General features: G+C 52.9%; 1 protein-coding gene across 6 annotated transcripts in view; it reads right to left on the bottom strand.

Moving 5' to 3' along the window:
* Positions 1-26,357, bottom strand: part of SEPTIN9 (septin 9) — a 153,146-nt gene that overhangs the window by 42,231 nt on the left and 84,558 nt on the right. For all 6 annotated transcript variants that reach the window (XM_049812147.1, XM_049812144.1, XM_049812145.1 and 3 more), the window contains one exon: positions 18,730-19,389. In XM_049812147.1, coding sequence (XP_049668104.1) covers positions 18,730-19,389 — 660 coding nt within the window. The remainder of the gene's footprint in view (positions 1-18,729; positions 19,390-26,357) is intronic.

Raw genomic sequence — 26,357 nt, 5'->3', positions numbered from 1 at the left:
ATCGCGTTGGAGACGGGGTCATTCCAGCTTTTTGGAGACCATGCACTGCCCTGTTGTACCGCTGACCTCGATCAGGGCGACTTCTCCTGGCTCATTGCTGGGTGCAAGGTGATGGGGCGCATCTGCTCACGGTGAGTGGAGCTGAGACCGGTGGCCTGTCCATCTCCAGTGTGACACAACTCAACGCTTGCTCTAGGAGGGGGAGCACCTCGCCGTGCCGAGCGGCCACAGAGCTGCATTTGCAGCAAAGTCTCTCTGCAGCTCACTGTGGCTCTGTGAGCACGGAGGGCTCAACTGGCAAATACTGAGGTCCAAGTCAGGAGGTAATCTGCAGGACCATCTTCAGCTTTGTAGAACTATGTGATGGCCAAAAACCTCACCACAGGATTTCAGAGACCTCTCTTCTCTTTGCGTGGTTTCTTCCTGCTCATCCCACATGTAGGCCATGGCTGATGTCCTCAGAAAATGAATTCAGGCAGTCTCAGGTCCTGCTGGTTTTCTCTCATCTCCTTTGCCTGGGGTTTGGGAGCTTGGAGCTGAGGTTTGGGTCATTCCCAGGTTCCCCAAACCAGGTCATCCCCATACTTACTACTTAACCAGAGATGGCCAGGCTGTGATTCGCACACCACTTTGACAGTGCTGGGTGCTGCTGATTACGTGACTGGTGGCAATCACTAGCACCGGTGTCACTGGGGCTCATACCATAGGAGACAAACCGGAAAATAAAAAGAGGGCCCAGTGCCTTCTGCCATAGACGTGAAAAGCAGCAATGAAAAAGAGCATTTCCCTTCCCTGAAACTCCATTGCTCCCCGCTGTCAGAGCCAGGCACGCTTGCTGCCGGCAGGGAAAGCATGGGAGTGTGTGTGCGTGTCCATGGGTCTGGGCATGAGCTGCAGCAATCACGGGCGTGAGAAATCCCACATCCCACGGGGCTGCCTTTGTGTTTCTACTGAAACAGTAAGGCCTGGCTGACACCTAAAGCCTGGCTGGGAGGGTTTCATTAGAGCAGGAAGGAAGGGTAATCTCTCTGCAGGCTCCCAGTCCCTGCTATAAAGGACTTCACCCAAGCGAAGTCTCTTTCTGTCTCTCCTCCAGCTTTTCCCACCACAGAATCGTGTTGCGCATACAAAACCATCGCTGAATCAAGAATGTACACCCAGAAACCAAAAGTAAAAGTTCTCTCTTATTCACTTCTTTGAGCAAAGGTTAAATCCAACCAAATACATCAGCTTTCGCAGACAGGACGAGCATTTGGCAGCCAGCGGGAAGGAATGGGAACGTGGGAATTCCTCCTACGACTTGGCAACGGGCTCTTCCCCCGGCACGGGAGCTCTCTGGGGTCTGCTCAGCCTCCGCCAAGCTAAGGAAGTCCCTCATTCAAGTGCTCAGTAATCTCACAGGACATCCTGTAGCTCGAGGAGGAGTTTGCATGAGGGGCTGGATGGATTCAAGCTGCCTAACTGCTGGAGAGAGAAATAGGAAAGGGGGGGGGGGGGGGGGCAGACCTGGAGCTGGGATGTCCTAATCTGCTGTTTGGAGAAACACCTCTCTTCCTGCTGAATACAGAAGGTGTCTACAGCAAATTAGCTACCAAGTCGGCCATGCTAAGCTGTAACATGAAGTCTGCCTGCAATGGGCTCCATCACAACATGAAAGAAGCCACACTAATATTTCCAAGGCCCTCCTTTTATACCTAGAGGGGTTAAAAAAGCAGCAGGGCAGGGGAACAGGCACGTGATGGCCCACAGTCTGTGCACGGTCCTCTCCTAGAAAAGCCTCTCCCCAGCGGGTGTTTGTGTCCCTGCCCACCCACACACGGCGAGGGGACGTGCCTGGCCCGGCCCCTGCGTGCTCCCAGCAGCAGCAGGACTCGGGCAAGCTGTGGCAAGCCAAGCTCTGCTGAAGGACACCTGGGTTTTGGGTGCAGCCACCGATGGTGTTGGACGTGCAATGCAAGCTTCTACCCCAGGTCCAAAATGCTCATGCTGGGCATCTTTGTCCAGCACCACCCCAACACCAAGGCAGGCCCTGAGTCTCTATAAAGACTAATAATGCCATTTCACTCCACCAGAGCTCTCAGGCTGCCAGCACAGCATCCACCCCCTTCCTCCCCCGTCCCAGCTACTCCTGTCATCCCACTCCCCATGACAGGGCACTTCCTGGGTTTTGATGCTCTTCCAGAATCAGGGTGATGCAGCAGTGCTGTCTTCAGAGACACAGAAGAGCCAAGACATACATCCTAAAAGGTATTTAGGCACCTAATTCCAATTAGGCTGTAATGCTCCCCAAGAGATTTTGGTATATGTATAGAAGCACCAATATTTGAGAGAAGTTTAGGGGCAGACCTGCACCACAATCATACCAAGTGGGGAATGAAACATCTGGCACCTACACCCAGGTCTCACCATCATCACTCCACCCTACGCAGCATTCTGTATATGTAGACTGAGGCCAGCACTCAGGACCGAGAGCGTGGTGTCCACATACGTGTGATGGAGGCCAGGAAGGCAGATAGTTGCATTTGCTGGAGAAGTGGAGACACCCAAATTAGTAGCTGCTACTGAATAAGCTCTCAATGGGTCATCAGGAACCATCACAGGAGCTGCTGGGGAGACAGTCACCTCTAAGAAAGCAGAGCTTGGCTTTAGGCATGAATAAAAGAAACGTTTCTTCAGACCTACCATACATACTTGGCATGTGTTTTGATTTTAGGGTTCATTTGTACCTGTTTTGCTCTGTTACACATAATCCCTAGCTTTACAGCACCCACAAACCTAACATCGTAACAGCAGATCATACTTTCTGGTCCAGCTGAAGGAGATCCTTTTATGGGATGTATTCAGAGCAACTCTCCTGGACACAAACCTGCAGGACACCAAGGGTGCCCCCCAGCCTTGTCTCCATTTCCTACAAGGACTGGAGAACCTGGCTAGGGGATGCTCCAGACTGCAAATCCCACTGGGTCCCCCAGAGTACCCAAGAAGGGGAGACAGCACCCGCTGACCCGCAGCAACATGCATCCCTGGCTCCGATGCACCAGGCGCCATGCTCCCCACCAGCTTCCCAAACCCTTGTCTCAACACAGTCAGCACCAAGCAGCTGCTGAGCTGAGCCCCATCACCCCACGAAACCAGAACAGCCCTGTAGCGACCCAAGCACCGCTCAAAGCCACCTTCCTCCCCAGGCTGCAACCTGCAGATAAAGGCAGTGGCTTCGCTCTGCAATGCTTGCAGCCTCTTAAAGGTCATGGGCCCCGTTAGGCTTGAGGTTTTTGGTTCTGCAGGATACAGCTCTCATTTCTGACACCCTCTTGTAGCCAAGAGCAGAGAGTACTGCTGACAACAGCCTGTGCCTGGGGGCCCAGGTCCCCCTACTTTCCCCCCACATCTTTGCAGCACCAGGAGAACTCTTGGTGCACTGACCGTCAGTCCTGAGGGTCCTGGTTTTGGCCCAGCAGGAAAAGCATCACTGAGGCCTCCAAGAACAGACCGTGGATCCAGAGTCTGGGATCATTCAAGCCAGGGCTGGGGTGCAAACTTATTTTTTAGATGAAGAGCAATAGGGAAAACAGCAGTGTCTCCAACCTCACCAAGGGAAAGCCTTCTACCCAAGGAAAGCCATGTCCTGCCAGGACATTGGACAACTCAAGCTCCTCTAACCCCCTTTATAAATCAGCTCCATCATGCAAGCAGAGGGAATTTTAGGAAACAACCCTGCTGGAGAGAAGAGCTGGGAGAAGAAGCCACTGCAATGCTCCTGTGGTCTTTTATGGCCCTGGTAACTCATTTGCCGGCAAGACCTCCACCCAAACGATGCATGAAGCACCTCAGCTCCAGCAAGGGGTCTCTGTTAATAGGAGAGAGGTTACACACCAGGTATTGCTGTGTCTATCAGAAGAGTCAAAAACCCCACAGCCCAGCACCCCTCCTTCACGTTGTGCGCTGGTGAACAGAGACCAGCATCCACATCCCTCCAGACTCTTCCTAGAGCCCCAGGACACAGACCCTGGAGCTTCTGGAAAACTTCCTTAAAATAACCACTTTAACAGCCCTCCGGGTTGCCAGGACCAGGAAATAGGCAAAGCCTATGGCAGGAGAAACAGGAATGCAAAGTCAAGGCATGAAAATACCTGCTGCTTCTCTTTTCATCTCACAGGTTTTATGTTTGAGGACCAAGGAGTACCAACTTCTGACAGCTCGGCCAGGCCAAGCTCTCTTGGTCTTCACCCTTTTGAGGGCAAAGGCTGGGTGCTGGGTTTAGCCCTCGGGGGCCATGGGCAGGTCCAGCACAGCCCCACTCTACCCGACGTGGGATGGATGTCCCCGCCCTCCCCATCCCATCCCGCTCCCTCTGAGAGGCAGCGCACACAACATCTGGGCAAGGCAGGATCCCAGAGTCTCATGGAGACTTGTTAAAACTTGCTCCCTGGGCCCCAAATTGCCCATTCTTTTCAGACGTAAGGCAAGCTGAGTGATCAGCTTTGGCGTCCCTATGGACCTGTGGTCCGGCGAGACAAGCACTGCCCTCCGCCCCACACGGAGCTGTTCAATGAACCATTTCCAAACCTCTTCCCAAACCTTTCTGTGCCTCTCCCACTGCTGCAGCCCCGGGGCTCCACATCCCTCTGCGGGAGCCGTGGGAAGGCGGGCATGTCCCGCACGGGGACACACTGGCCCACAGTTGCACAGAGGGAAGGGCTGGGAGGGGGACCCCGGGGGTCAGCCAACAAGAAGAAGAAAAATAAATCAACCATGTAGTGATTTACACAGCGGCATTTGCTCCTTCCTGCAGACCCACATTTTCACCACAGCTGCTCAGCAGAAGCTGGGGACGCTGAATTGCCTGAAGGGCTCCAGGACAATTCTGTGGAAGGATGTTTCCTTTTCCAGTGATTTCCCCTCGATCTGCCCTCCCTGAGAGCACCTGGAGCCCCACGGACCCGAGGATGCTGCGTGGATATCTTCTTCAGCGGCTCTATCCATGAGGTTTTGCTCTGGGATACGGCGAGCAGGGCAGCAGCGCACTTCGACCCAGCACCATTTGGGACAGCAAAGCCTTTTCATCCCCTGCCCTGTTCTGTGTGACCACCCTCCTGGTCCCTGCACAGTGTTGCAGCCACACAGGCAAGTGGGGATTACTCCAAGGCAAATAACTGTATTTCTGCCCCCAAACAGCCAGAGCATCTGCCCCTCCAGTCCTGCAGCCCCAGTACAGCCCGGCCAGCCCACCCCTCTGCTCTTGCCCCCCATAGCTCTGCCTGCACAAAGCAACGCCAGGACCAGGGCTGGCTTGCACTCCCTGAGCTTTAACCAGCCCCAGCACACGGTGCAAGAGCAGTGGGCACCACTGATGTATTACAGGGCTACATACACAGCTTTCAGCCAGCTGTAACTACTTCTGGGATTTAAATCAGCCTCATCTTCCCCTCCCCCAAGTTTGCTGGCCAAAGCTTTCCCGGGGAAAAGCGCACCATGGAAAAACCTGGGAAAATAAACACGGTGTGCCTAGCCAAATCCCTAGCCCCAAGAGCCGTGCTGCTCAGGGTTTAGTGGGGTATGTGCCATGGTGAAAGGTGAGCGTCAGCAATCTGCATTACCAAGCTCCCCAGGCAGAGCTTCTTGCTGAGGATGGTACCTACTCCCTCCCGGTCTCGCTCCCACAGAGCAGCCAGGGCTCCCACCGCCCCACATGAAATGGTGCAGGAAAAGAAGGGGTCAAGGAGGAAAGACAGGGAGGAGGATGTTCAGAGCACAGCATAATGCTCCATTCATGGTAAACCTGCCCGAGAGGGCACCCACATGCTCTGCTTCTGCTCCTGGAGCTGGAACAACGCCTCCAAAAGTGACTCAGGTCCCAGCATGGGTGTAAGAGGTCTAATTTTTCTTCCATTATGAGCAATTTTATGTTCTCGGTGACTGTCAGGAGGAAGTCAGTGTGAGATCAGACCAGCCCAAGGTGCTGCAGAGAAAAGCCCCAAATCATACCCTGCTTGGTCTGCCTGCAGCCCTGCAGCTCCCACCTCCTTCCTCCGCTGCAACCGTGGGCTCCCAGCCACACAGCTAGGTAATTTTTAGCCAGCTGGTAACATTTTGAATAAAATTACCTAAATCTCCATGCTCCAGCCAACAAACTGGGCTTTGGAGAAGCTTTCCGTAACAGGGCCGTAATCCCCAGCGAGCGGAATTGCATCCGAAGATGTGACGCCCATCAGAGAGCTCCAGCGAGGACCACCCTGCTCCGCAGAACCACTGCCCTCCCCTCCTCACTGCCTGCCCTTCCCCACGCTGCCTGCACAAAAATACTCTCATTTCTTTTCTACCCTTGTGCATCTCTGTCCTGCACAGCCAGCCAGCCAGCCAGCTGCTATTCCCTGCCTGGTCAGGTAGATGGTGCTCAGCCAGCACAAAGAGGGAAATCATCCGGGCTAGAAGAATTAAATTGCCTCTGATTAAGCCAATAACTCAACGTGGTTTCCGCTGACAGATGCGGAAGGTCCCGCTCCAGCCCCAAACAAATGGGACCTAGTCAGATCTTGATTATCTATTTGAGACTTTCGCCTTTCACTTCGGGCTGGAAGGTGGCAGATAAACTGGTAGCAAATGTTTCATCAAAACCAGTGCTTTCCCAACTCACGTTCTGCTGAAATCCACTCCGCTGACACTTGACCCCCCACCTTTGACCAGCTCTCCCCACACATTTCCCACAAAACCAAACCACAGCAAAGCCCAGTGGAGTAGGAAACAATTTGCCCATTTTTTCCCCTACAAAGTCGTGGGTGTGGGGGTTCGGGGGGGGGGGGCACTGGCTGGGCCCCTCGTCCTGATGGAAGCTGCTGGGCACAGGCAGCGGGGGGGTAGGGGCTTTCCATCACATCACCCCAGGGTCACTCTCCTCTGCCATGCCGGATGTAGGATGTCTAATATTTCTCCAGTTCTGTTTTAACACTCACACCATCTTGGGAGCAGGAAGTTTAAGCCATTTCCTGCAAGGCACTGCTCTGCCCTTCAAATATTTTCAGCCTCGGTGCAAGCTGTTTTAAAACCAAGCCTGGCAGCTGGAGGTGCGAAAGCAGAGGAGGGGCTTGTCGAGGGAAAATTCAGTTTGCAAACTCTATCCAGTCCCCACTGCCGCGGAGCAATAAAAGAAATATTGCCACAGGCGATAAAAGAGAAAAATTAATTTTGCATGTCTAAAAATGAGAAGGAAAAGCAGAAACTCAAAAGAATGTTCTCTGTGTCCCTCCCAAGGGATGCAGCACTGTTCCCCAGCAGAAAGCCACAGCCATGTCCCCCCTTGTCTCTGCAGCCTGCGATTTGAGGCTTTCCCAGCTTTGCTCTTTCAATGGAGCCCAAATGATGGCTTTGGTTTGCTCACTCTTCAAACAACTGTCCCATAGACTGTCTGTCCCACAAATGGGCTGAAATAACCCCAAAGAGATCCTTCCTGCTCCTCTGAGCAGAGGAGAAACCAAATGCTCATTCCTTGAAACTCCGCAGAGCAATTTCAGGCCGTACCAGGGCAGAGCTGGAAACCCCACAGACCCAGGTCAGCGGAGCTCAGCCCCATCCCCATGTCACCCTCTCAGCAATGAGCAGTCACCGCTCAGCCCAATCCTTTCTCCCCGTGCCCAAGGTCGCACACGCAGAGGAGGGGTCCAGCCCTGCGCAGCATCCCAGAGAGCCCCTTTTCCAGAGAGGAGGATCCTGGCCGCGGTGCCGAGGGATTTTTGGACAGAGCGGGACTGAGACTGAAAACTTTTGGATGGAGCCGGTGCCAAGCAGGGGCAGCCAGGAAGAGGAGGGAGGTAACGCTCTCCTTTCTGCTTGCTCTGAAGCTAAGGGCAGACACAGCCAACAGCACAAGCTGGGGGATCCCCTCTGCTACCGCAATGGCTTTTTGCAGAGGAGATGCAGCACTAACTGGGCTGGAAGCCATGGGGCCAGGAGGACAGCAGAGCCAGGCTCTCCTCTCGCTCCTTCCTCCTCTGTTCCTCTCCTTCGTAACCTGTGGCCCTTACTGCTTTCCTCTCTAACCAAATGGGGATTTAAATAAGGAGCTTGTTTTACTGCACTGCCTGAGCTTGAGAGATGTGCCCAGGCATCACTGGGGAGGGGATGGCAGGGAGGTGCCAGATGGTGATGGAGAGCCCTGGGGCAGGACAAGCAGAGTACACACGGCTGCTAGTGACACCAGGACTAGCTTCAGCCCCAACACAAGAAAAGAAAAGAAATCCCCAGGGTCCAACAACGCAAACATGGGCTCTGGGGAAATGCTGGATGATGGTGGCCAAGCAGGGAGGCAGACGGATGACAGCCCATCACCTGCTGCTGTCCCTGGCTGCTCCAGCCCACATGTCACTTGTGAGCACTGGTTATCTCCTCCCAGCTCTTCTTCTCCAGGTGACACACACGGACACGTGGCCTTGCTACAGGGAGACAAAGCCATGCCCCAGGGCCTATGCAAAGGCCTCCACTTCACCAAGCTCCCACCTACAGAGCTGCTCCTTTGCAAGACTTTTCTGCCCAGGAACTGAAGCCACAAAGCAGAGAGGAAACCCCAGAGCTCTTTCAGGGCCCCACAGGAACACTTCACCTCTCAACCTCAGGGCATACGTTCTTGGGCTGTAAATAAACTTTTATTTACTACACAAAGAAGGGCAAGGAGGACCATTTCCCTAAGGCAATTACGGCAGGATCTCAGATTTCATCTGACTCCACAATGCTACTCCTGGAGACCTCAGTAGGAGCCACACAGGGCATGACAACACCTCTCCTGTGGCCACATCCCACCCAAGTCCTGCTTGTCCCATTGTTTCCAGCCCAAGCAGGAATCGCTCTAGGGCACAGCTCTGCCCAGCCACCCTACACCCAGGACTGCCAGGTTTGGAGAGAGCACGGCTGGAGCAAATTCACCTCCCGCATCCCACTGAGCATCCTCTGCAGATGAACCACGATGGATCTAATGCTGCCCTCCAGGACCACCCACATTCTCCCTTCTCCCAGCACTGATGTGCTGCGTTATCAAGGTCTCTTCCAGAGTACTGAACTACCTACGACCTGGGCATCATCCTCAGAACTCAACTGCATCATCTTGTCTTCTCCAAGGCCACCAAAATGGGTGAACAGGGGATCTTGGGGGCAGCGTGACCCCAGGGAGGGCCTCGGCAGCTTGTGAACTTGGCCTCCCACTTCCACCCCCTTTATCTGCACGTTGGGCTGCAGGAGGAAGCGAGTTCAGCCAGAGTTTGTCTAAACAATTATGTTTTATCAGAAAAGCTGCTCAGAACTACTCCTTTTTCCCAGGACAAATCTGGTCAACTCCAAGGTAATCTCCACTCTCCTTCCTATCTGCACAAGATGGAAGCAGGGGAGGAGGACATGAGGCAAAGAGCATCCAAACACCCGCCAGTGCCCGCCCCACCTCCCTCAGTGTCAGCAGTCTCCATCACTCATAAATCAGGAGGCAGCATCCATCCCCACATCTGCTCCCCACACATCCAAAGTTTGCCTTCCAAATCCTTTTTTCCCCTCCAAACTACAGATTTTTCAAATTTAGGAGAAAGGAGACTGAAGAGCACAGTAGACTGGAGAAGGTTTTGATACAGAAACATTTGATACCCTCCCTCTCCTCCTGGACAGCTGAGAACCTCTCTCTTTATAGAGCCACAGCAGTACGCTGGGCAAAGCAGCTTCTCCCATCCTGCACAACCCCACTGCACCTCTGTGACCAGGACCAGCAATTTCCTTATCACCAGCTGAACCTCAAAAAAGAAAGGACTCAATGCAAGGACGAAACTCGAGGCACCTTGCCACATTCACCAGCTCCTTGTTATAAAAGGAGAAACTGGAGTGGGTGGAGGGGTTCGCCCAGGACAACGAGCAAGCGAACAGCAAAGGCAGGATCCTGACTAGGCTCTCCTGCCATCCAAACTTTTGTCATCTTCTCAGTGTTTTTCTGGCTCTTGGTCCCTGAACTTACTTCCACTACAAATGGGAGCAAAGAATGCCCCAAGTACGTCACGCGTGTGATGGAGGACAGCAACCTCTACACCGTAACAGCATGAGCCCATGCATTTGTAGCTTCAGAGACTGTAACCAGGGACTCATCCTGTATTTCCATGTACCAGAGATGCAGAGAAGGTTTCAGAGGACACCACTACTTTGATGCATCAGTAGAAAGCAGCACGGCCTCCCAAATTAGAGCAAATAACAAGCAAACAAAAATTCCCATCCAAAGTTGTAACATGCAGGGGAAGCAAATACAGGCAGGGGCTCCAGCCCAAGGTGGGTAGGGCAATACCTGTGATTTCCCTCCAGCTCTACCCGTCACACATGAAATACGCCCCAGGTGCATTCATGCTGGAGTTGAAAGCAATGCCCTACAATTTCAGACTTGTGAGCTACCATACAGTTGTAACTGAGAAAGCTCCTTTCAAGAGCTTATGTATCATTAACTTTTATCGCTGCTCTCTCGTCCTAGGCACCGTACCCTTTTGGATTCCCATCTAATCTTCTTCCCCTGAGATCTCCCCAAACGAAGCTTTTCTTTGAAAGAGGGAAGGAATGTCTGTCCCACTCCATGCACAGCAAGTGAGCAGGAGAGGGGAGAAGACAGAGCCATCATAAAAAGTTGAAGTCCTATTGATAAGCATCAAAGACAGTCTGACCCATGCACTTAAGTAAATGATTGTCCACAGCGACCTGTTTGCAGAACAACCTTACACAAGGGGATGAGGTTTGCTGGGGAGCTGTCACGCACTATTGATAACAAGGGATTAGTGTCTTGCAGTTCTGTCCTGCTGCAACATTCCTTTTCACCTCCATCTCTTTGGCTCTGGTAATAATATAGGAGGGTAAAATTTGTCTCGCTCAAATGGAGAAGTCTCCAGCTGAACTGATTGCATAGGCTCTCTTTACATTCAGCAGAAAAAAATAAACCCTTTGAGGACACAATTCACACCAGCCTAAGGGAGGCATCCAGGTGATTATCTCAAGTACAGACATCTCAAGTGAACCAGGGTGAACGCCATGCAGTACGTATGGATGAAGACACATGCAAGGGATCCACTGGGAGCATTCTCTGCAAAGGTCTTGCTCATAGTAGGACAAAGGTTGAATCCACAAAGAGACAAAAGGAGGTAGGTGCTCAGCTCCCACTAAATATTTCTGGACCCCTTGGAAACACTAGCCAGGGACCACGCTGGAGCTGCACCATGGAAAGCCTCTGCAGACTTCAGGGAATACCCAGGGGCTGGTAAGACCACTCAACTCAGACATAACCTGGACACTGTCTCCTGGGTTGAAAAGCTAAACATTAATCCAAGGTTATGCCCATATTTTCTAAAGCATCAACAATCTTTGAACTTCAAGGTATTGAAAGATGCTTCATTTCAGTCCTTCTTCATCCCTGTCGTACAAATTGCCTTTGCTATGCAAAAACCAACCCACTGCTTCCACACAGAAGAAACTGTAGACAATACAAGTCAAGGAGGAGCCAAGCAACCAAAAATCCCCATGCTGTCACTCCTGAGGTGGCACAGCAACCTTAGATGGCTTGTTAAAACTATCTGTTTTTCATAAATGCATAAACATCTGCAAAGTTTTGTTGTTTGCAAAACGTTTTGGACCAGACCCTTTGGTCCAGTTTTGTCTCTCAATACGTCCAGTACTATCTTCATGCCAAGACAAAATGAAGCAATTCAAGAGAGTAAAATATTTATGCATGTGACCCTACAGGAATCCAGGGAACTTCTGCGCAGAGACCCATTCAGGAGACCAACAAAACAAATGGCCCAAATTCAACTAACCCGAAGAAAAGCTGCCCGCTCCCCAAGTCCCTCCTTTAAAACCTGTAACAGATGTAAGAAAAATTGGGCCCAAAGAAGTCTGAGCACAGGCGGCAATCCAAGACCAGCTGCTTCTTCCATTTATAGCCACATTCACTTCAGCTTCATTGCAGCATCTTGGACAACACAAAAGTGTCCGTGCGTCTGTTTGTTTGCTGGAGGAGTAAAGAACACAACTGGCTTGCTGTCAAGTTATCTTTTTTGCTCTCAACAATGTTTGATCTTCTAAAAACAAAGTTATCTCTCTATAATCTCAGTTCAGTTCCTCAAGTCCTCTTACAGAGTTTATGGAATTGGCACTGTACCCAGCCTATGGTGTCCCTTCAACTACTGGCCAACAGAAACATCTCGGGCAGGGACAGAGGTCTAGAAATAGTTTAGAAGAAAATGATTTCTCAACTACAGAAGGTTCATCACCATGGCCATTGCTTCCCTCCCCCGGCAGACAGCAGAGAAGTCACAAAATGAGTGGCCAGGCCTTACTGCAGGAGATCAAAGCAACCTCTTTGTTTTATCTTGGTCAAGATAACGGATTTTATTTGCCTTATCAGCCTGTAGGATGATTAACCTAAATGTGAGAAAGCTTGAAGTTGCCAAGGGAGTTGACAGGCGGGGAGCATGTTCCCCAGCACGACTGCCATGGGCTCCAGACATGCAGATACCACAAGGTAAACAGAGAAACTCTTGGGTCTGGTTTGTACACGCCACCCTCAGCCAGGGCTGCATCTCCCATCGCCTTCCAGAGTCATTTATACATATGCAAACCCAGCAGCAGGCAGGAGCGCTCACCCTTGTTTCTCAGCGCAGCAAAGGCAATTCTCTGCGCAGGGGCTGCCCTGGTTTGCATGCATGGAGGTGCAGAGCCAGAAGGGTCTTGCAGCTGCACAGGGCTCACACCCCAACACAATGAGCAGAGACCCCACAAGGCTGCAGAGAGTCAACACTCCAGGTGCTGTGCAGTTGGTCACCTTCTGCCTGGAACAGGAGGCTTTGACCTCTACAGAGACATGTTCAGCCTTAGATGCTTCCTGCAAGGTGCAGGAAGGAATGTCATTGATGCACAGTCTAGCCCACAGACCCAACCTAGCAATGGAAGAGACCTGACATTAAGCCCAGCGCCAGGAGGACTCTGCAGCTCAGCATCCACAGGTTTGCCCTCTCCTGGTCTCAAACGACACAAGGCAGGGAAGGGAAGTGGGAACCATAACGCTTCCTATGGGAAAATATTCCTTCCCATAATGAATCTCCACTGGGGAGATCACTGCTTTTCCTATGGGCCCTCAGGGACTTCCAACAGGGCAAATGAATTCTCTGTGTGATTGCTCCTGGGTCTGGCTGCCTGCACTGGAGACTGGGGGCAGGCAGGCTTGCTGCCTGGGGCGTATGCTGCGTGGCTTGAGCACCCACGTGGGACCATGATGGCATCCATATAAACTGCACCCACACAGACACAAAGAAGGGGACACGTGAACGCCAATGTGACTGGAGCTGAACGTGATGTAATGAGTTTGCGAACAGCATTCCTGGGGGGCAAAGATGTGCAGCAGAAGTTCCATCACATCTACATCACCTGGCCTCCTTCCCTGACATCCTCGGTGCCCAAAATACACCCCAAAAGGAACTGAGGTGTGCTGGCCGCTCCACGCACAGCCAGGGACAGAGAACAGGGTGGGAGGGAAAAGCAGAAAGCACCCAGCCCCGATGCTGCCCTCCCCATGCAGGCAGGAGGCCATGCATGTGGTGTCCCGGATCAGGCAGCGTCTCTGCGATGGGACTCAATTATCTCCCCCGCACACGCTCCTGCTCCTTCGTTCCAAGTCACTGGCGCTGCAGGTCTCCATTTTTCCAAATTATCTCATTTTTGGCACCTGAGTTCACGAACTGGGACTCTGCTTTTCCCACTCAACCCCTCCATTTGGTATCTCAGGCTGTAGGCACTTCCCCATTAAAAAAAAAAAAAAGAAACCAACAAAAAAAAAGACTACCCGTAATCTAGCCCAAATGTGTCAGCTGGTTTTAAGGAAATGTTTCCCTACAGCTTTAATCTCTTTGTACAGTTAAATTGCAGTGCAGCTTAGGGAGCTGGAAATGATTACTCACTGCGTCTCCACTCAGCCCTGGCCTCTTCATTGCAGGGAGCGTCACTGTGTTAATAGTCATCCAAATCCCTCTAACCCTCAGCTCCAGCAAGGCGGCCCAATCCCGCGCCTGGCGTCACCCTTGCAGGACAGCACAGAAGAAAAGTCGCCTGAAGGCTCGGGTGGTTTTGCTTCTCCGTCCCTGGGTGTCCATGGCAGGATGGAGGCTTGAGGTTGGCCGGGGGCCACTGGGCTGCAGCCCACACCATGGCTTCCCCAACACAGAGCAACCGGTCCCTGGTTTTTAGATACCATCTTCACAAGGAGCTCAGTGGATCTGAATTTTTTAATTTTTTTTTTTAATTTTACCTCAACTCAAAGGCAGCTTCTAAAATAGCAAGTTCTAAAGAAAAGGCTTTCCATAGCGGTCCAAGGCTGAAAAAAAGAGTGAAAAGGTTGAATTGCTTCACTCTCCTGATGGTCAGTCCGCAGTAAAATAGGAGGGGGGACCCTGGTGCTTTTTAAGAGGTGGGTGGCACCCTGCATGGCTGTCCCAAATGGGGGCATCAGGCAGCAATGGGACAAAGACTCCAAAAAAGCTGAAAGCTCAGAGATGGTTCAGACCATTTTGCACATCACTATGGTGGGACATAGCTGTTGCAGAGGAAGATCAAGTCCCTGTTTTAGGTGAACATTTCCATTATTCATTGTATCTGCCTTGATTTATCTAAGCAAGCTTCAGAGCATCCTTGCAAGAAAGGACCACAGGGAAGGAGAACCGTGGTCCTACCAGTTGCCAAAAGCAGGAAAACGGGGTGAAGGCAGGAGCAGGCAGCAGAGCCGTGGACGAGAGCCTGCCTTGCTGGCAGTATGCTGTCCCTGGGGGCCTGGGCAACGTGACCACAGCAGCTTGTGCCAAGACAAAAAGGATCATCAGATCACACTGGCTTTCACTTCTCATCTAGGATTGCTTTTAAGCCATCACCTGAGATCCCAGAATTGAGCCTTTGCCCCACATACAAACAGGTTCAGATTTGGGGGGAGCAGAGACAGAGTATTAAACCAAAGTGGAAAACATTAACTTTTCTGGGACCAACAATGTCTTCTTCTCGACCCCGACCACCACCGTGTTGCAAGGCATGAACAACAACAGAAGAGCAAGACATTCAACCATGCATGCAGAGTGTCAGCAATGGAAAGCACTAGCGGAAGGAGATGCTGATGCAGGAGGTTGCGGCAGGATTAGCCACAACAGACTCGATGCAGCTCTTCCCGAGGATTTGCCTGTCCTCCATCCAGCTCGGGAGAAGTCCTCAAGATCCCTCCTTTGCAAAGGGCTGGCGGATGTCTCTGGGTTAAGTATTGCTGCTCCCACAAAGATTCCCCTTTCCTCTCCCAGGCAGCCTCACTCAGCCACAGTGGAAAGGAGACCAGTGTGGCTGCCGCCCTGCCCAGGGCCATGGGGGACATCCCAAGCAAAGCCGCTGCTCCCAGACAAGCCAGGGAGGAAGAGGGTCAGAAGCAGGAGATGATGGGGGCTGAGCAAGCCAGCACCTTGCCAGCAGCTACACCAGCAAGGGTCACCAAAGCAGGACCCAGCTGCCAGGCAAAGACAGCGGGATGGCAGCCTGGGCAGCCAGGGGCACTGTCACCCACCCCAGCCCCTCCTGCCATTCCTGCTCCACAGCACGGCACTACGGGGAGGAACCAGCTCCAGCCACGCTGGCGTGGGCACTGCGTGCCCTGCTCAGACCTGCCTCCCCAGCACAAGAGAGGAATGGCCTCAGCCGCCAGCTCCAGCCTGGCTCAACACTCCAGGGCCAGGAGTGAACCGCTGCCCACAGCAGGAGCTCGGGAGAGGTTATCACCACCCACGGGTGGTCATATTTGGATGTTAAGATTTGGTAAGTCCTACGCAGTGAAGACAGCCTACCGCAGTGTCTGAGGGTGCGGGTTCAGAAACAGCACCTCCCCTCACCTTTTTTTTTTTTTTTAACGTTTATTTTTAATTGCTTGTGCCTCTTTCTGCCCTTTGCATATTCTCTCCTTGCCTACACCCACTGCACAACCCTGCTCAGATTTCTCTGGACAACTCTGACTATACCAATCCACATCGCCCAGTCATCCCATCACATTTCCTTGTCCCAGCTGGGGAGCACCAGCCACCTCGGGGACACGAAGTCCAGCTTTGCCCAGGATGCTGGTGCAGTGGTACACTGCACCCGTGATGTGCACCCATGTCCCGTCTCCCTATCACCAATGGCCCAACTCAATGTGAAACCCACAGAAGTGCAGCCAATGCTCCCCAGGGAATGCAGGAGAGTGTGAAGACTCAGAGAGGAAGAACAGGGATGGGGAGGAATATTTCTTGCTCTTCTGCCCCACAAAGACACCTCCTGCCCTCCTCCTACCTTGAGAACCACAGCTCCGGAGCGGGCTCAGCCCACGCCACCAGCCAAGCCGTCCTAACGACGTTCAGCACTATAATTACTCCTTTCCTTTGTGGTTTGCTCTGAACTGCTGAGCTCTCGGCGATTGCCCTTCTCCTTCGACCGGCCTCTTCCTGCACAACACGCTCTCCTGCATACCTTTGGCAGCAGGACAAGGGGTTAAGGGCAAGGCAGCTGAGCCCCAGCAGCTGGGGGAAGGCAAGTCCCAGCACAAGGCTGAAGGCAGCTGGAGGCAGCTGCCTGCATCCCCTGCTCAGCTGTTTGTGCTGGAGAGCCACCGAGCAATGGGATCGAGGGACTTCCAGTGCCACGGCACCATCTCTTAGGTGCCCCAAACCCTGGGAGCAGCAAGAGGGAGCAGGACTTTACACTACGTGTTGTCTCTGCTGCAGACATCGAGGAGCCAGTGCTTTCACTTGGGGGGTTGTGGTGGGGCCAGAGCTGCAGTGGAGCTGGCGAGTGTCGGCAACATGCTTGCACCCATCCGCAGGGCTCCCTCAGGGTCCCTGTGCAGCCTCCCCAAAACTCCTCCACGTGCTTACACCAGCGATAAGGAGAGATGCCATCCACCCACCCAGGGTGGGTGTTGTGGACCAAGGGGAGGAGCACGCTGAAACAGGGCCCTGCATGAAAGCAACCCAGGGCAACCTCAAGTCATGGCAATGGTGGAGGTTGGAGACAACCGGGAAGGGGACATGGGCTCTGGGAGCAACTCTGGCCTGTATGTCCGTGCTGACACAGGAGGAGGAGGAACTGGAGCCCTCCTTACTCCTACAACTTTGTCTCCCGGCTCTTCTTGGAGGCATTTAGACTGAAAGCCCCTTTTGTACCAGGACCAAGGGCTGGCTCGCTGTGCAAGGCAGACCCCAGACAGCTGGGCTCTTGGGTAAAACTCATCCCCAGCAGCTGTCCTGTGCTTCTGAAGTCCTTTTTGATGCAAAGAGCCCTCCCACTCCGCACCCCCTGCCCTGGGCAGCTGGGGGATTCAGCAGCTTAGATTTTCTTCTGCTCTTAAAGTGCCCAACCATCTGCAGTTCAGAGCTTGGGAAGCCCAGAGCAGCCCAAACCCAGCAGGATGAGGCTGAGCACCCACCCATGGGAGAAGATGGGCCTCCTGGGTGCCACACATACAGTGGCTGGGGACGGAGAGCCTGTAAGGGAGGCCCAGGCTGAACCCCATCATTGGGCTGGGTCTCAGAGCTGAGCCATGCCCAGCTGGAGATGGACCAACCTGCTATCTGCTGGAGTCATTTGTCCACTCTTTAAAACCCAGCTCAGAAAAGCTACACTTAAGCCATACATATGCACAGTGAGAGAAACCCACTCAAGTCGTATGAGTTCGGTATCAGCTCCACCACTGACTCCTGATTTGATTTTAGATGTGCACACATTGAAACCTGGCCTCTCTGGAGACTCTGTTACTGCCCTGTGATCGCAGGGCTGCGCCCAGGGAGAGGAGCTGGAGCAGGAGCAAGGGATCATCCCTTGGTAGGGCAGGACAAGGGCACGTGGCTCAGCTCTGGGCCCAGGCACAGACCTCCCAGGTCCTGGCTCGGCCACCGCACGCCATCCCACAACCCATGGGGAGAGGCACAGGGTGGGGTGGGGAGGTGGTGCCCTCCAACTGACCGCTGCATCCCTTTCAGGAGAGAGCTCGTGGGTGATGGGGAACGGAAAAATAATTAACAGGCCAAAAGAGGAAAAAAAAAATATATCTCCAAAGCATTAGGGAGAATAAGTGATGGCTGGCGGGGGAGGGAAGCTGGCTTTAATATGGGATTAATCGAAAACAAGATAGAGCTAATATAAGCCAGGGCTCCAGTCTAATAGTGGCTCTGGTTCATGATGTTATTAGACTTTGGCTCCAAGACCAAAAAAACCCTGACTCCTGCTAATGAAGAGGCGGTTTCTGTCCCACAACCATAACCAACAACACTAAACAACAAGCCATCACAACAACGCTTCCCCAACCACCGCCTCTCCAGCACCTCAGAGGCTTTTCTAGATGCTGCACAGGCCGGTGTGTCTGCACATGGGGCCTGAGTTGGCAGAACTGTTGTTTCCTGCAAGCACCCAGGCTCTTGGCATTTTCTTTTTTATTTCCTTATAGGCTTGATAACATTTTTGATTCAAACTGACAGCTCTTTCAACCGGGATAAACCCAAGGATAACAGCCATGTATGTAGACACATCTGAGCACAGATTCAAGACCAGCCTCGAAAGGCATCACCACCGGAGCTGAAAGAGCAGCACACAACGCTCAGCGTCCCCACACGGGCAGTGAGCCCGCAACAAAGGACAAAGGCAGGTATCAGTCAGTATCTCACCCAAGCAGCTGCCCGAAGCTGTACTCACCTTCTTCTCTCTTTGGTGGGCTCTCCATCAGCGCTGGCTGCTGCTTTGGCTCTGCCTGGGGAGGCTGGGTGGCCAGGGGAGGCTCTGAGCTCTCCACTTGCCGTGCCGGTGGGGCTGGGGCCTCGGCAGCCTTCGCTACCTGAATTTCCACGCGTTTGGTAGCCGTGTCGGGCACAGGAGCGTTGGGCGTCTCGGCTCTTCGCTGGGGCATCTCGGGTATCTTTGATGCCGGCGCCTCCACCCTCCGGAGACCCGGCTCCTGGGGCTTGCCGAGGGTGATCTCAGTCCTCCTTGGGGTGGGCTCGGGGGGTTTGTGGCCCAGCACATCTGCTCTTTTGAGGCCAAACCTCGACAACCCTGAGGTGGAATTCTCCACCTGCTTGGATGAGATGTCAATGGAGATTTCTGTTCTTCTGGACACCGGCTCGGACAGTTTGGGTCCAGAGAGCTCCACTCTCCTCAGAGAGGGCTTGGGGGATCTTTGGCCTGTGGTTTCCGCATGTCGGGCAGATGGCTCCGAATTCCTGGCGCCAAGTTCCTGAAACTTCTGCGTGGAGCTGGACACAGTGGACCTGAGGAGGGGGTTTGGGGTCCGTCTTTGTGGGGTGGAGGAATTTGAAGACTGATCTACCTCCTCGACCTCAAAAGATCTTTTCAGAGCTGAAAAACATGAAAAGGAGTTCAGAATTTAGTTACCATTCACCTGAGCATCTCAAGAGATGCTTACAGACACTGCCTGAGGCTCATAACCCCATTTCTGCTCCTTCACCTGAGGGTTCATAACCCCATTTAAAGCAGGTGGGGACTGAGGGCCAGGCTTCGCCTCTTCAGACAAGTTACAAACCCAGATAACAAAACTGGAACCAGAGCCAGGAAATTAAACCCCAGAGTAGAACCATCCCTGTGCTGCCCTCCATCCCACCCATACCCCACGGTGCTCAGAGGGGAGCAGAGGGCCCCATCGCAGCACGGCAGAGCAGAGCACGGCACAGGACTCGGGGGCAGCCAGCGATCCAACTCCCAACACCTCCCTTTCCCTCTCACATCCGAAAGATGTGCCGATAAACACAGGCTTCCCGGTGAGTGCTGCCAGCGAAATCCAAGTTGGGAGCAGGAAAACAATCACAGGAGAGCACCAAATCTATATAAATGCAGCAAGAAAACCAAAGGTGTCAGCCACAGAAGCTCATATCCTTAAAAACAAACCTAGAGATCACTCAAGCCAAAGACTGAAGTGCTTTGAAAATGTTGACATGAGACCCCAATACAAGGAAGGAGGCAACTGGGAAGCCTTAGGGGCATCCTAAAACCTAAACATCATCATCCCTATTTTACCAACGGGGAAGGTAGGAGGCAAAGAGAGACGGATGCAACATCAGATTGGATGCTCTGATTTACGCTTGAAGAGGCAGCAGTCCTGCCTTCACCGAGCCCCAGCACCACGCAGGATCTGCCCCCGTGCTCTCAGCTGTGGTAGAGCAGACACACAGGTCACCCCCCCACAGCAGAGCAGCACTCAGACAAGTGCCCATTGTTCGGCTTGAGATCACACAGGACGCCAAGAGTGGGGGCAGAGACTTGAGGACAGCCTTCCTTCGTCCCGGGATGTCCACCCACCCCTGGGGTGGAGCTGGAGAAGAGCCACCATGCAGTAAGCACCTCCTTTGCTCCCTGGGGCTGCTTCAAGCCCCCGTGGCAGGACCAGGGGGCCTGGGGACCCTCCATCCCACGGACACATCCGTTCACCAAAGAGAAGCCATCTGGCATGGTTGGGTCCAGCCAGCGGGACGGGGGGCTGGGGGGGGCTGTCCACGTGGCAGCCACCCCGGCTCTGCTCCGACAGTAAATTGCAAACACAGCTGCTGACACCCGCCACCCCCCTGCACGAGGCAGGGCAGGCAACAGATGCGGCTGCCTCCGTTCTGGGCAGCAGGAGATGGGGACAGCGATGGCCCCGTCCCAAGGCAGCAGCTCGGAGGGGTCCCAAAGGAGATGGTGAGGAAAAGGAGACCCTCGGAGCTGGGGCTCACTTGTTGGACAAGCCCTGCAACGGGGGAGGCACGCAGGGGTTAAAGTGTTAGGATACAGGCTTTGGACTGCTTTCCTTTTTTTGGGGAGAATACCCAAAAAACTGCTAAATATGAATGCCAGCCTGCACAACCAGCCAGAATGGGCACTGTGGAGGCTGGGACCAGGGGCCTCCCCAGGATGCTCCGTATTAGTGACCCAGCAAAAGTCCCTCCTGGGAGCCCCTCAGGGACAGACAGACGTGGGCACGGACACACACCCACATCCCCCAGTTGTGGTTCAGACCTCAGCATGGGAGCCGCTGGGAAGCAACGGGTGCCTAGGATGGGCTCCCGAGGACAGGGTCCTGGCTGGCGTGGGCAGGGAGGGATGCATAGAGCGATTGACCCTCAATATTAACCTGATGGAAACAGCACCACAGCTACTTTATGGCTACGAAGAGGAAAGCACTGAAGCGCAACACATAACATCCGTGATGTAAAACCCAGGAAGGGTCCCATGAAGGGCACCTAGTGGCAAAATGGTCTGTCCTGAATCTCAAAAATGTTCAGACGTTGGTAGAAGGAGGGAGTGAGGCAGTAAAGAAAAATAAAGATGTTTTTCCTCCATTTTATCTGCTCTGTTTTCTGAATCCTGCGGAGCCCCCCCAGCCATGTCACCACTCACTTGCAGAGGCGAGATGCTCTCTGCAGCAATATCTGCCCTGTGGTCTGTGCTTGGCACATCTCGTGCACTGCAGGTCTGCGCCTAAGTCTCAGTTCTCAGCACCCCCAGAACAATCAATCCAAAAAAGGTCCCAAACTTGAGAGCTGTTCCAACATGTCCATAACTCTCAGGTCTCCAAAACTGAGCTGGAGCTCAGACTTCCTAGCACAGACTTTTCTATCATTTTCCTTCTCCATCACACCCTGAATCCAGAATAACATCTTAGCTATTTTTTTCCCAAAATGCCAAGCTTAAAACAAAACACCAGTCAAGCCCACTTTGCATTTTGCAGGAAAACAAAGGGACCAGAAGGGACAACCTGACGGGGAGCCTTTCCTCAGTCTTGAGCAAAACTGGGTGGGCAAGAGCAGCAGAGAAGACGGCCGGGCCAGGCGCTGCCAGCTCTCTGATGGATGGGATCTCAGTTTTGTCCACGTCAGGCTCTTAAAACCTCCTTGTCATTCCTCCAGCCAGCCACCTCAGTCTCCATTTATTCCTTTCAACAAAGCAGCCTAATAACCTCATGACAGATGTGTCTGGAGGAACAGTTTGAAAGTAAATTCTCTCAAGGAACCCGATAGCAAAGGAAACACTGGCGAGCATCTTTTCTTAAATCAACATCCCCCTGGAAATTTCCCAATACCAAGTGGTTTGGGGATTTCTTTTTGACCCAATAACAGGCTTTGGTTACAAACAGCCCTGCTGACCCCCAGGGTTCATTGCATGAACCACCTCCATCATCTCAGCTCCCCTGAGTCCCCCTGCCACTTGCTACTGCCAAAGAAATGGTGACAATAGTGACTGGGTGGTGGGTCACTCGATGGCAATGCTGGAGCTGCTGCATATGGCCCTTTCTTTTGACTTCAAACCTCTCGAAGTGCCCCAAGCCTGGGGTAAACCAGCCCAACCCCACCAGCACAGTCTTTCTGGAGCACAGCCATCCCCTACCCTTATTGAAGGTCTGGACTGAATACAACACCCAAAAATGGCTTTTCTCCAGGTCTTTCTGGGCCCCGCTGCAGAAAGGAGAGAAAGGTCAAAGCCCAGACACAAAGGGGTTCAAAAAGTCTGAGGAAGAGCTGCAAAACCGTGATTACAGCCACAGGAGACTCAAGCCATCTAAATAATGCCTCCCATGCCAGCGCTGCGGTCCCAACAGCTAACAGGCAGTAAGGGGGTACCAGAGGCTGGGCAAGGAACCGTCACCCCAAGGGAGGGTTAGAAATGGCTCAGCAAAGTTTCTGACAGCAAAACCACAAGGACCCCCAGGTCCCAGTGGCATTCCCTTCCCAACAGTGTCACTGATTTGCCTGGAGACAACCTGAGAGCTTTCCCACCCATGGGTCTCTGTGGGATGGAATGTCCATCTCATGCCTCTGTTTGTACAGGGATCTTGGTACCCAGCTTGTCCTGCCAGCACACTTGGCCACTGTCCTGAGTCCAACATGGTCTGGAGAAGGTCAAACTTTCCAGGTACAAAAAGGGAAGGACCGTGACCAACAGGGTTTGTGTTTCCACCTCCGAGACAGACACCCACTGCCATGAACACGATCCTCGGGGATGCCACCTTCAGCAATGGTGGCCCTCGGTGGGACCGAGCGCAGCTGCAGCTCCCCTGCTTAGCATTGCCTCTCTCCTGCTCCTTGCACGGAGAAGAGAGAAGACCTCAGGAAGCAAAACAACTCTCAAAAAAAGAGAAAAAGCTTAAAAATAGCCTGTCCTGCCCAGAGCCAAGAAAGGAAAGTAAACAGCCTCTGCTCCAGATGACACTCCTCCCGGCTTCCTGTGGGGAAGCTGGCGTATTCGTTACAACAACAGGAGCCGAAAGCAGGGCAGCGCTACGTGGCCCCGCACCCCACTCCCACCCGCACGGTGCTGGGGTCCCACACTGGCAGTCGTGGCTAATGCTTTGGGTCCCCGTGGGGCTCCAGGTCCACACATCCCCGACACCCTGGGCCAAGGTGTCCCTGCCCCACGCAGGGCCCAGGATGGCCACGCTGCAGGGTTATCCCCATTATATTTTCCAGGGGATTTTCGGTGGTAGCAGGGCTTCCCCAGCCCCACCAGCAGCATCCGATCTGCTGGCCGGTGTCAGAGGCAGCTGGCAGGGAAAGAGGCGGAGGTGCTGAGCATCGCCCTTCCTTCTCTTCCTCTGGAGGTGCGTGAGCCATGGGGCGTGAGCACAAAACAACGTTACCATCCACACGCTCTTCCTTTTAACTGATTCCAAACCAATTCAGGCAGCTCTGGCTCAATCCACCATTGCTGAAGGCAGCGGCTCCCCTCCCACAGCAGAGAAAGCTCAAAATCCCCTAAAATGAGATTCCCAAGCGCTTCCTTTCAGATGCAACCACTGCGCCTGCCAGCCTCTGCCCATAACTAATGGGCCTGGGCTGGGAACTGCTCACTGCTGTGTCCCTTTGGGGACCAGACCTTTGCAAACCTCTCAAGGTAGTGGCATTTTGCTCAGCATCATGCAGCAATGGCCCCGCTCTGCAGGGCCAGCCAGGCAGGGCCAGCTTTAAAAAATACCAGTATTAATCCTAGCAGATGAGGGAGGCATAGGCTTTCTGAGATGGTACCTGCTGCGGGCAGCTCTGCTGGCTGTGCACAACAGCAGCAGCTCCTACAAACCCACAGTCTTGACCCAAATGTTGTCTGGGCCAGCCAGGTGCTTTGGAGCAAGAAATGCATGCCTTCATCCCCGGCTTGAATGCTCCCCAAGCAAGTGCAGGGCCTGAGAAGTAGCAAAATATTTCTGTGTCTTTCTATTTTGTGTTGCAGGACTGGGGATGTCTGCACAGTGCGGCCGTTGCGTCCTCCCAGTCACCCCATGGCTAGGCACCAGCAGGTCACACGCCACCAGTTAAAGCTGCTCTTTAGGGATCTTGCAAATTGGGAAGAGAGGGCAGAGGTCTGGTTCAAATCCCAGTAGCTCATATGACAGCCAAGAGTTTTCCAGAGAAGTCATAAGCCAGTGGCACAGCCGGGGCCTCCTATCTACACGCTCCTCTCCCAGAAGGCGAGTCCCTCCTTGGGGGTCCCAGCCAAGCCAAGGGTTCTCAGATGCTGTGAAGGGCTCTGGCTCCTGCCCAAGGACTCCACATCTCCCAGTGGGAAGTGCCAACGTTGCACAACACACCATCCACCTCAGCTTATCCCACTCCACAGCCCAGCTCTGGGCTCCCCGGGGGGGTCAATGAATGAACATCTGCTCCTTCTTTCTTCCCTTTTTAAACAGAATACCCAAGTAACAGTCGAGGGGATGCTTTATACAAGGAAACCTCTATGCACAGAGCTCGGGAGGAGACCAAAATAAACAGCGAGGGATGCTGGCTCCTTCGGGACCTGCTTCGCAACCGGAGCCTCGGGCTCTACCGCGGCCGCCGTGCCCAACTGCTTCCCATTAAACATCCTCTGCCCCTCATGTGGTCTCCGTAACCCAGGGGTTACATTTGCTTGCTTGCTTAAGCACGGAAAGCTTTTCTTGGTTTTTTTGACACATAAGAGCCTTATGGGACTAGGGCAGTCAGGCGCCCCGTTATTTCACACGATACAATGGTACCGTTTGAGAGCACTGACTTTCTCTAAACTGCTACCAGATGGTCACCTCCTGTTCCCAAGGAGGAAAGAGGGGGAGGCTGCAGGTCTCATCTTTCAAGGAGCCCTTAGAAACCCAACACAGCATTAACCGCTCACAGCCCTTAAAGCTTCCCAGACCTCCGTCACCAGGCAGCAGGATGCTCGCGGCAGTTTTCTGGCCCCACTCAAGTGCAAAGAGCATGTTCACCCACGTTACCATGGGGCCACCTGGGTTTGGCTTATCCGAACCTACCATTCGTGATGCTGTTGAATAGCTGCTGCCATCCATAACAGAAGTGGAGGCATTTTAGCGAACGAAAGGCTCAGTTACAGGGACAAGTAGGATGTTCTTCATGTATCTATAAGGTATCCATGCACTGTATATTAAACCTAAAGGTCCCGCAGCAGAAGGGGAAGGGAGCTGCACCCCTGCTGCAGGGCCAGAGCAGGATATCTCTATCCCATCCTCAACAACAAGGTGCTCCCAACTGCACCGAGCCCCTTAGTGGGGTCAAAAATGTGGGGCTGAGATGGGGAACTCACTGGCAGTGCAGGCAGCAAGCAATGCTACACATGCTGGTGGAACTTTGCGAGTACACTAACAGCTTCAAAACAGCCTGAGAAATTCAGATCCCCTCTTACACCTGGAGTAATGAAGGCAGGGGACAATTTAAAAGCACCTTTCCCTAAGCTACCAGTCATCCAATGTGAGAGAGAAATCAGGGTTGCTGGATCCCCTCCCTGTGCTTGTGCGAGGAGGTTTCACACTTTTCTTTATCAATAAACCAACCTTGTTGCAATACATATATATAAATAAACATATACAAACACATATAATGACAATCTCCTGTTGTAGCCTCACTCTCACGCTATCCTGGGTCAGGTTATGAATGGTTTATGCGCAAATAAAGTCTTTTTCTGACTTTACAAACAGCATTCAAAAGAAGTTGCAATAGATTGCATGGTCTGACACAAATCGCATGTAGAAGATAACGCTAGCAACGTGCTGTCAATATGCAGTACTTTCCTGAACTGTGCAAACAGTACCAAAAGCTGAGTTATGCAGAAAATCTGGGGATAAATGCAAGTTCAGGGCTCTGACATTAACCAGAGTTTTTCAGGCAGCATTTCACTCATAAGCAGTAAGCTACAAAACGGACTGAGACTGATGCAGCAAACCCCTCAATTACCACAAATGAACATGCAAAAGCAAAGTCGGGACTAAGAATAGAAAAAAATAAAATCCACATTCAGATTAATTCAAAATCCCAGATTTCAAGTCCCTATAATGCAGTTCTAGAAAGGTTTTAGCT

Source organism: Accipiter gentilis, chromosome 10 (assembly GCF_929443795.1).
Source record: "Accipiter gentilis chromosome 10, bAccGen1.1, whole genome shotgun sequence".
Taxonomy (NCBI): Eukaryota; Metazoa; Chordata; class Aves; order Accipitriformes; family Accipitridae; genus Astur; species Astur gentilis.
Note: the sequence above shows the minus strand (reverse complement) of the source record. Positions and strands in the feature narration are given on the sequence as shown.